Below are 11289 nucleotides of genomic sequence, written 5' to 3' on the forward strand. Positions count from 1 at the left end.
CACTAGTGTGCCGCGGAACAGTGGTTGAAAAACACTGATCTAAGCCGACGTCATTGTTTGCTATTTGCTTTAGGGCACACTCTGACACTACAATGGTCAGAGGAGAAAGTGGCTCTCGATTCATGTCGTCAAGTCAGCAACACAAATGCACAACAGGACTGCTAGTTGTTCATTCGTAACATGTATCAAAACATTTTAGCATTGCAGAGACGCTGAATATTCTTAGCACACTCTGGGGATGCACGTCTTGTACCGGTGCAGGCCAGGTCTAGTTCCGTCTTTCCAAACCACAGCTGTGCTCCGTGAACTGTGCAGGTGTGGAACTGGACTCTGAACACGACCTCCCTCTCAGCCGCTCGGCTCCGTCGGTGGTAGCACTTCACCTAACAAGGCAGGGGAGCAGACATTGAGGATCGTTTCAGGCGGAACATCTCAAATTTAAACTATGTGAGTATAAGTTAGGTATTCTTATCGTTTACGGCGGCTCAGGGCCTGCTGCTGTAATGTGAGACATGCTGCAGGATTCTAGATGTGTCCTGTGTTCAGGTCACATCTAGCACTGCGTGTCTACCACCCACTGTGCATGGATGGGGTGTGTTCAGGGATGTGCATTGTTATTTGCGGTATTACCGATCACCACACATAGTGTTGAGAAGGAAGGCCAAAAAGTAACATCTTGGTCTCATCCGACCAGATCAACTTCTTAGACGAACTCTGTTTAGTAATCCAATTACTTTTCTTAGATCAAACATAATTTTATTTAGAGCTCAGAGAGTAAATGGTGGTCGAATATAAATGTAATACAAAACACGTTTTCACATTTTTAATTGTTGAAGCGTTTGAAAACAATCTATAACTTTCTTTCCACTTCACTAACATGCACTAATTTGTGTTGTTCTGCCTCATAAAATCCCAAATGGGACAAACTGAAGCTTGCCTCTGTAACATTACAAAATATGGGAAAGCTCACGAGGTACTCCTACTTTTTGTAAAGCATCGTACCTACATGTGATTACAAATGGGATTTAAATCAAACTAAAGTTTTGGGATCAGTAAAAAAAATGACAAACTTACCATAATGTCACCCTTTAATAGTAGAGCTGGCTCCATGGTCATACACAGTTTTCTTGCTCTAGAGCTCTGAGGATCACTGTGAGCATGTGAAAAGATAAAAAAAAAAGGTACATTTGGTTAAAACATACATAAAACAACATGTTTCAGTGGGATAAAACACAGGTAACCACTACTTTCTTTAATGTAAGCACCGACCAGGCTACACTTAAACACAGACGGTAACATGCAGAGTGAGCACCTGTCAAGGGGACTGAGGGACGGAAAACATATTCATCAAAAATACTTACTAGACACCGGAGGTGTAAGCCAGCTGTAAGGACTGGTAGATTTTCAGAAAAGGATAAAAACCTGCAAGAAAAGTTGTGGGGGAAAAAAAAAAAAATTGCTGGGTAAGGCTTCACTTTGTTTTACATGTAAAACTTAAAAACACCGTTTATTTATTGTTCCATCCTTATAATCACTACAAAACCACCGCAGAGCAGAAGCTGACCTCCTCCTGACTGGAAGTTTGGTAATGAGGGAACAAGGATCTGATGAAGGAACAGAGGACTGCTGTTCATTTTGATGGAACCCGACAGCAAGCTGCTGAAATAGTAGATGTACCTGTTAAAGAGAGGAAACGACGTGAGGCGAGAGCGAGAATGTGATTAGGAAGGCGACGTAATCTGCGGCGAACGGTGAATGTCAGACCTGCTCTGAGAGGGCTGCAGGGAGGAAGAGACTTTGTCTTCGCAGAACTTCCTCATGGCCAACGTCGTGAGAGCCTGGTCTGCTCTGAGGGCACAAGAAAAACAGCTGGTTTAAATAGAGGGAAACATGCAAAAAAAAACAAAAAAAACAGTGTCGGTAAGGTGTGACGATTAAAAGAGAGTGGAGATTGAAGGTGAGCATCTACATTATGCTCTCCATGCTAACTGTCCAAATGTCAAGACCAGTAACGATGATAAAGACAGTTTAAAAAGTGAAACTCTTTAGTTAATTTATCTTTTACTTTTAAAATCCTGTTTCAGAGTAAACTGTGTCTTACATACACAGTGTTATATCACCTCTGGTCCTAATATTAATATTTATGACCACTATGGAGAGAAATCTAGAGAAATATTTTAAATGCTGCTCTTATGCCTTCTTACCGTATTGGCAAATCTAAACTGGATAAAAGCAGTGCTAGCAGGTCAAAGCTTTACAAAAACTGGAGATTGCTTTAATTATGTGTCTCAGTAGCTTATAATATTGCACATTACCCAGCTGAGAACTTGCTGTAGTGCATGTAAGCCGCCACTATCACCCCTGTTTTTCCTTTGTTTCCCTGTGAGAGCAAAGACAAAGGAGAGCTGCAAATTAGATCATTCACTCTCTCACATCTTTCACACAACAAATTAGCCAAAGGGTCTTTGAGCTGCACCAACTTTGCAATGGAGAACCACGACGTTGTGAGGGTCAGAGGTCAGCCACGTCTCCATGGCCTTGCAAATGGCACAAATCCTGTCCAGCGGAGGGGCGTGCAGATCAGGCCAAGCATAGTCATGCACCTGGGCATCAGAGGAGGATTGATGTTCAGATTTATTATATATATTTTTACTGATGCAAAACCAAGTGTGGCCAGCTCATAGGGTAACATAAATCAAATAAAAAGTATGACGCAAGGTGTTGTTATCCCTCAAAGTAATCTCAGTGTGTTCAGGGTGTTAGTGTCCCATGCATTTGCCATCGGCCTCTTTTCTACTTTTCTGATTAGTGTCCTCTGCCTTGAAACAATTCATTCATGAATTTCCTTCAACCGCACAAATGTCCACTGCTCTGTTTTCACATCAGATCCTAATGAAATACATTTCTTGTGTCTTCACAAAACAGAATGCGATCAAGTTCAGAGGGTATGTAAACTTCTGCAAGAACCTTTATTGCTTAAATAGCACCTAGCACCAAATTCAGGAGGAAACACTCTTACCTTGGGGTTAAGTCTGGTGATGTCATGTCTCTTTTCTGATAAATTCAGAAGCTGGATGAAGCCAGAAGCATGTACAAATATCAGTAACTGGTCAGGGGTTAGCTCTTTCCTTATTTCTGTCAGTAGATTAAACTAACCAGAAACTTGTCCTGGTGCTTAGATTTGAGCATGGATGACACCTCCTGCAGGTTTTGCCGGTACCTCTGTTCCTCCAGGTCTGGTACGAAGAAGACAGAGATGATTCTCTCTGTGATGTAAGTGAGGTCGAAGTCGTAGTGCCCCTCCATCACATGTTCCATCACCTGTTCAACGCTTTTCCTCCTGGAAAAGATTGAGAATCCACTCTTTGAGGGCGTCAGAAACAGACAACGGCACCAAATCGATGACATTTAAGTTCTAACATTGTTCAAACCAGACATTTTTCTAAACTCGAGGAAAAGACAAGGCTGAACCTGGAAAGGGAAAGCAACGCTGAGAGAGCAGCAAGAACCGCCAACGAGTGCAGCTTGTGTTCCTCAAGCGACAAAAAAAAAATCTCCTGCGTTCTCTACTTGTCCGGGCTAAAGAGTCCACAAATCCAAATAAGTGGAATTGCACTGGATAATGTCAAAGTAGAAAAAAGTATGAATATGTTTTAATCAAAGCTGTGTGTACCCTTGTGAGGGCCTCTGCACATCTGCTTTCATAAATATAAAAATACCCAGACTGGTCCCTCTGCATGTCAAGGGGCTTCTAAGTTTTTTTGCTACCTTGGTAAGGAGCCCTTCTTCTTCTGTGACACTGACTTTGTGGAGCTGTGCTGAGAAAGAAGACAGAAAAGAGCGGTACACTCTCTGCAATGAAACACGACGAAGCACAATGAAATATTCAAATTTGCACAAACATACCAGATCTGGCACGGGGATGCAGGCGGTGGGGACCTGAGAGGAAAGGAAGCATATGGTTAGATTCTGCAGGAGTAAACAAATGCACCCATTCCCGCAGACTGGGAATAAATTAGCTCGTTATCTCGTCATTTGTTTGATTTAACGCGCCTGGCTCCACTCCAGCAGCGAGTAAGGAATGGAGAACAACTGTGGAACGAGAAGGAAGGACATAATGCTGATGAGGAGGGTAGTAAAATTTATTCCTCTGCTGTCATCTCCAGCAGATGGCTGGAAGAAGTTTTGGCATAAATATTGAAATCTCTCACGACAAAAAAAAAAAAAGAAGAAAAAAAAAAAAGAGAAAAATTGTGAGAAACCGTCAATTAAGAAATAAACTTATCAATACATAAAGATGTTGATCCACTCCGAGAAGCAGCTGAAAACATTTTCAGAGACTTCAGTTACCCTTTTCTCTTAACTTTGTACGGTTTGGCATAAAGAATGATGGATAGAGATTGGAAAACACATCAAAAGTTTAATATAAATGTTTATATCTTTTTATTTATCCTATGAAAAGACGGTGTAGGGATTCACTGCTGCGGAAAGTCTGCACATGTGTTGTGCAGTCCTTCTACGCTTCTGATGACTCAACAATAACTAGAACATAAGGCAAAACACACAATCAAAAACACACACGGAGACTCTGAGGCCCTTTGAAAAGGACACAATAACGCCACCAAAAAATCTCCACATTGCTGCCTCTTTTATTCTGAACTGGTCATACTGAGATCTCGACTAACTGGTGTAAACCCACACGCCACTGCTAAAGTATTTAGAATATAAAATTTGCGATTTCTGCTCGGCTCAGAAAATGTGACGCCAGATCAGCTTATAAACTTTTGACCTCTTGAACAATTAAACGAACAGCTGAGCCGAACTCAGCGGTATCTCAGGGAAGCCAGACAGGCAGGGTTAAATGGTGGCAAACACTGACAGGTGTCAAGTTCTTGACAACAGCGGAGATTTACAACTACAGCAACAGAAGAAAATGTTTATAAAAAGGAGAATTCCCATTGGACATTGCAAGACTTTATTATGTAACCTGATTAGTTGTAATAAAGTAGGCTAACATCCCCCCTTTTTAAAATATATACTCTGCATTTTATTAGGTACACTGGTTTAATTGATTGATAGAAGAAACAGTAGAACAAAAGAACCAATCACGTGGCATCAACTGAATAAATTTAGTAAAGGTGAAGGTGAAGATTCCCAAGCAATATAATGGAAGACAAGGGGATTCAAGTGACCTTGAAAGTGGCACGGTTTCACAGCCAGCTTGAGTATTTCAGAAGCTACAACAGGTTCAGTGCATTCGGTTTACAGAGAACGGACCAAGAACAGAAAACAGAAAATGAGCTGCAGTTGTGTGGGTAAAAATGCCTTGTTGATATCAGAAGTCAGAGAAGTCCGGGCAGAAAAGGAGGGCAAAATACAACCAAAGTGTGTCGGATACAGAATGAGGCTACAATAAAAAAAAAACATAAAAAATGAGACCAGAGCTGCAGTATTTCAGATGGCACGGCAGAATTTGGTGTAAACAACGATGTGGGCACGTGGATCCATCCTGTCCTGTGTCAATGGTTCAGGCTACTTGTGTGAGTAGTGTAGGCGGTATTGTCTTGCAGCGCCCCAGAAAGTTAAAATTCTAGCAATACCAAGTGGATAAAGGCAAAGAAACTACCATCATCCATCTGTTAAAATTTGGACAAGTGGCATAAATATTGAAAACAAGGCAGGAATTTCTTCACGCTGCCACTAGAACTGTACACAGCAACGAGGGGTGGTGTGAGGACGGAGGAGGACTCTGTGGTATTTCGTCCAGTAAATTTAAGAAATATTTATAACAGTTGTTATACTTGTTTATGTACTGATTGTTGTACAACATAAACCAAAAACTTCAAACTTTAATACATTCATGTCTCTAGGCACAGATGTGGGCAGATCATCCACATGAACCCAAATGAATAAACACTGTGATCAAGCCATGGGGGATAATTCGACAGGTTTAATAATGGTAATTAACAGAATAAATTGAGTCCAGGAAGGAACAGCAGGGAGACAGACAAAACAAACAAATGTACCCATGTAAAAATCCAAACGTAAACACACAGATACACATGTAGTAAAAAAAAAAAAAAAAAAAGTGAACCTTAGAGGAGACCACGGAGAAGCAAAATTCAGGCAGAAGAGCAGGACACCAACGTCAACAGGAAGCAATTTGCAACAGGATGTCAGAGTTAGTCGGCAGAGGTCCACAAACACACAGAACCGTGCAGGGCAATGCGTGTGTGCTCGGTAGCTCCGCCAGCCGCAGGGTCTTCATTAATGCATGCTGGAGCCGACGGGAGTGGGGCCATCTGGTTCAGTTTGTCTTGTTCATAAGTTAGCATTTACTAAGGTGCCAGTGACAGCACTCCATCCCTCCCTCCGACAGGAGCAGGGATGGACTGGCTGGTGGGGTCCTGTGGTTCACGTTTTCTTATTCTTCCAGAAAAGAAACTTTTCATTCACTCAGTAGAAACTGTAACAATGCAGATTTTCAGAGTTATCCCAAACTGAGATTTTTTTTTTTCTCTCCAAAAGTTTAGTCTACTGGACAAGTACGTAAAAGAAAACATTTCATTTATTTTAAGAAACCTTCTCTTCTCTGTATAATAAATCTACCAAGTGATTCATCAGAAGTCGGATCTGAACTGACGTGAGTCTGAACGAGCCTAAAAGCGAAACGTGACTGCTCGTTCCCAGTGATGACGAGGCAAACTACTGATATATTTCACCATATTCTGTACATTCATTAATCTCTTTAAGTTTTACAACCTTGACCTAATTTCTTCCAAATTTGGAAATTTCTAAAATTCTGACTTTTGAGTACCAACATCCAAAAGTATTAATTTTTTTTCATCTAAATGTAAGTCTTCTTAAACATTGGGAGGTTGTTTTTTTTTTCTTTACATTTCATAACTTTAACTGCAGTTATAATAAAAAACAAAAACATATTGTATTTGTGGTCATTTTTAGCCCCATCTGCCTCACAGTGAGAAGGTTCTGTGGATTCAATACTCTTTCAGTAAAAACAGGCAAAAATGTTATAAGGTGTGTGTGTGTGAATATTATTTATCTTGCAGATTGTCGAGCTGTCCAGGTTGTACTCTGCCTCTTATCTGTTGACCGGTGACGATGACGCAAAGCAGCCTTACAAGAATTAATTACAAAATGAATGGTTGAAAGGAAACAAATATTGAGTGTCACCCAAATAAGTCTTGCATAGTAACGCAGGCTGTCCTTTTCCTTTCAGATCTGTTTTGTCAGCCTAATGTCAATAACTAAACCCATTTATTGGGGTTTCAAAACCAAACCCACAATGTTGCGTCAAACCCATGATGCATACATTTTTTTCAGGTTTGGATTGGTCCGTTTTCCTCACAGGATTGGTGATGCAAAGCAACCCAACATTTTGACATGGTCCACTTGACTACAGTCGATTGTTAAGCCCTTGCAGTATCAAGACCGTAACGACAGTTGTATGCGTCCGCTTGATGACTGCCGTGTCTTGCTTTGTGTTTTCAGAGAAAGCAAATCCAACTGTCAGACCAGCAGTGGAGGTGGGATCTACACGTGAATGTTGGAGACTCAGGCGTCAGGCGTTTCTCTCTGAGCTGACATCTCTCACTGGAAAGAGGGAGAAGTGAGTAAGCCACCCTGTCAGTATGAGGGGAAAAATGACCACAGCTCCTTCCAAATTCCATAGACTCATGAAAAGCTAAAATAAAATCCCTTTTTAAAAAAAAAAAAAAAAAATAAAAAAAAAAAAAAAAAAACTCAGAAAGTTCAAGTTTAGCTCAGGGAAATTTTAGGAGTGGCTGGAGGCCACGTGTCATTCATCTCTGCATTTTATCTTTCTGCTTTCATCATTTATTCCCAAATTATCACTCCTCCCCTGTCCCCTTTAAACACTTCTTCTTCTTTCATTCATCTATGCCGCTGCTTACAGTGCTTCAAGCAGGACCTCTTACCCCCTCCCCTCCCGTCACCCATTGAGGCAAAGTTAGATGACAAACACCGGCCTGATAAGTATCGCCACACGGAGCCAGCGCTCGTCACAAACAAACGGGTCTAAAGCAAGTAGAGGGAGGGAGCAGGAGCTCAAAGCAAAACCAAACCATAAAGGGGATAGAAAGATAGGGGGGGGGGACTTATCAGGGAAAAAAGATGGGAGAGGAAATGGGGGATGGAAACAGAGAGGGAGAAAACAAGGGAGAGTTCTGAGTGGGAGAACGATGTCAACAGCTGAACATGCCTCATGAGTCTCACACAGATTTAACGGCGCTATTTTAATAAGGCTTCTTATTTTAGACTAGATAGAATCCATCTCAAAAGACTTGAAAGCTTAGTTTGACTATTTGGATGTCAGTCATCTCACAAATCCACTCACCTTCTTTGTTGTAATTATGGCAGCACTTTTAAGTGGATTCGTAGCATGTGCCATGTAGCCAGTTTATGGCTGTGGTAAATCACTGTCTTTAGTTGGCCTAGCTGCCCTTTTTGGTCAAGAGCGCTTAGCACTTGGACAACTAAAACGAAACAACTCTCACATTCACACAAAGCACACAAAATGCGTTTCAGATGGCATTCTTAAAGGCTTAGCTTGTTTTTGAATGCTCTACATCAATGGGGAACAGGCTAATTCCCGGAATATTAATGGGCTTATCTCAGGAAATGAAAAGCAGAGGGTCAGTGTAAACATTTGAGGGATGCATCCACACATGTGGCCTGCATGATACTCAGCCGTTGCCAGGGCGAGGGAGAGCAGTAAAGTTAAATTAAGCGTGATAATTATCTGCATGCGGCTCGTGATGTCGGTGATTATTACGAAACACAATAATAAAGCGACTGCGATAAGCCGCCGTCGTCATTTCACAGAGCTATTCATCACGACGGATATTTTTGTTTCTCTCCGACATCCGCTTCGGCCTGTCTTTACCGACTGTGTTTTTTGCCTTCCCACTAATGCGCGGTGACACTTTGCGCTGGCACAGGACTGCGTGTTTACCTGCTCCCTGCGGTGACACATGAAAGGCTGCAAAGGTTGGAAAATGAGGCTCCCGGCTCCCGGAAGATGGGGGTAAAAAAACAACAACATTTGGATGAGAGCTGGCCTTTCTGCAGGATTTACTCCTCTTGAACTGTTCCACACATTTCTAGCATTACACCTAGAACCTGCAATGTATTCCATTGGAACTTTATCGAATAGAACGATGCAAAGTAGAAGGCAAATGATTCCAGCTTACATAGTTTGATACCCCTAAATAAAATCCACTTGAGAAGGCAGTTAATGGATTCTGCCTGTGTCTAATTTGATCTCAGTATAATGACAGCTGTTAAAGGTTTGTGTCAGTGTAGCACATAGAGGGGCCATGGAAAACACGTGGAGTTACTCTTATAAGACGGAAACTCTTTATCTTTTGACCTGCGTGCAAATCAGTTTGAAAAGCATCCCTACGATGAAACATGGTGGTGGCAATGACATACTGGGAGCTGAAATAATAAAATAAATTTAAAAGAAAAAGCTTATGGCCTTTGAATAGTTTTTCAAGAAAATGTCTTTGGCCTCACCTGCCAGCAGAAAAAGCTAGATAAAATACAGCTTTGCAGAATTAAAAATATATATATATATCCACTCCCAACAACTACAAAAAAAGCACACAGCCTAATTACAATGTCAGCTGACAAATAGGTATGTATCACTAAAATAGCAGAGACTAAACCAAAGGAAGCAACAAACATGCACGTTAATATCAAAATTAATCAGCCTAAGCCAGGATGTCTGAATGTTTATTCGCAGACGGACATCAACAGAAACTGTTTTGTGCGCCTTTAATGTGAAAGGCATCAAAGACGTTCATTCAGGGTCGCAGCATCCAAACCAGCTTCTGTAATTTGAGTTCCACCCCAGTCCCGTGCCGTTTTCCTCATAAAAGTCTCATTAAAAAGTAATTGTTATGAATTCACTCAGGAGGATAAATCATTCAAATCTGTGTATGTTTTACAAGTCAGCAGAGGAGTGCTTTTAATTCATTGGAGCAAACAAAATCCATATATATATATAAAACTATGAGATCTCTGGCTACATATTTATAAGACAAAAAATGCATACAACAGAGAAAAGTCTGCAGAGAAAATAAAACTAAAAAAAAACAGATTACCTAAAAGAAGTTTCAGCTGCTGTGCCCCCATCATGGGAAGCTAAACTCAAATAAATACAACACGGAGCGTGTTTTACCTCTTCCAGAGGAGCGTCAGTCCGTTCCCTCCGCCTCTGAGCGGTCCTGTGTGTGGACTAAATCGACACACAAGCCCGCCTCACTCCTCTGGCGCACACAAACGCTTTGCTCGCTCGCTCTCTCACCAACTCACTTCATCTTCCACCCTCATAATAAGGCGCACACGCACACTGTGAGTGTGCAGGCGGAGCACGCGGCGCAGCATTAAACCCTCTCACTGCGTCTGTGACATACACGCAGAGACGGCCGAGCGCGTCAGCGGGGCAAGTGCTGCTGCTTTGCTCGTGCACTCAGGGCTACTTCGGTATTCTGCATGCAGACAGCAAGCTGCCATGCACGGTGCACTGATGTCTGCTGACCTCTCCGGCAGCCTTAGGGTCTGGGTAGTAGAAATGACAAAAGAGAAGCTGAAGTGACAGAAGGACGAGCATGAGTAATCTTGTATTTGGATGAATGGCAAAGATAAATAGGGGAGAAATTCTGAAATCCTACCAGATTGTCAGACACTTTAGTTTTAACAACAGCAATAAAAAAAAGCAGAAAGATGAAAATGTGGCATTTGAAACTGTTACAAGAAGATGACTTGGCGTGACATGAAGCAGACATCAGTCTCCACCCTTGACCTAATGTTCCTCTTTATTTATGAATACCCCAAAATGGGAATGATCAAACACACACACACACACACACACACACATACACACACAGCTGCCTCCCACCCCCACAATCACTCACTACCAAGCATCTGTGGCACTCCTGTCATTTTCTATATTTACCCACTCTGACTTCTCCTGTCCACACCGATCACCATCCCGTGTGACGAAGTCGTCCCTCATCCGCGGAACCATGCTTCCCTGGCTGCAGCCTCAGAGAAATGTTTTTGCCTATTGCCGTGGTGACCAGAGGCATAAGTGTGATGAAAATAATGGATGCAATCTTTTTTTTTTTCTTTATATGGCTTGCCGGTAAGGCACGGGAACTGACAGAGCTTATATATATATATATATATATATATATATATATATATATATATATATATATATATATATATATATATATATAT

General features: G+C 41.6%; 1 protein-coding gene across 4 annotated transcripts in view; it reads right to left on the bottom strand.

The window, feature by feature from the left end:
- The window catches only part of LOC106952769 (tensin-2-like), a 37929-nt gene that overhangs the window by 10909 nt on the left and 15731 nt on the right, over window positions 1-11289 (bottom strand). For 2 of the 4 annotated variants that reach the window (XM_015041103.1, XM_015041102.1), the window contains exons 4-14: window positions 3907-3939; window positions 3769-3818; window positions 3157-3340; window positions 3020-3070; window positions 2481-2603; window positions 2316-2380; window positions 1765-1848; window positions 1565-1677; window positions 1362-1422; window positions 1075-1150; window positions 254-383 (exon numbers count right to left, since the gene is read on the bottom strand). In XM_015041103.1, the coding sequence (XP_014896589.1) occupies window positions 254-383; window positions 1075-1150; window positions 1362-1422; window positions 1565-1677; window positions 1765-1848; window positions 2316-2380; window positions 2481-2603; window positions 3020-3070; window positions 3157-3340; window positions 3769-3818; window positions 3907-3939 (970 nt within the window). Of the gene's footprint in view, window positions 1-253; window positions 384-1074; window positions 1151-1361; window positions 1423-1564; window positions 1678-1764; window positions 1849-2315; window positions 2381-2480; window positions 2604-3019; window positions 3071-3156; window positions 3341-3471; window positions 3745-3768; window positions 3819-3906; window positions 3940-10225; window positions 10427-11289 lie in introns of those variants that run through there. The other 2 variants (XM_015041104.1, XM_015041105.1) reach the window with 2 other exon arrangements.

The sequence above is a fragment of the Poecilia latipinna genome, unplaced genomic scaffold (assembly GCF_001443285.1).
Source record: "Poecilia latipinna isolate Pla-1442-1.1 unplaced genomic scaffold, P_latipinna-1.0 Scaffold538, whole genome shotgun sequence".
Taxonomy (NCBI): domain Eukaryota; kingdom Metazoa; phylum Chordata; class Actinopteri; order Cyprinodontiformes; family Poeciliidae; genus Poecilia; species Poecilia latipinna.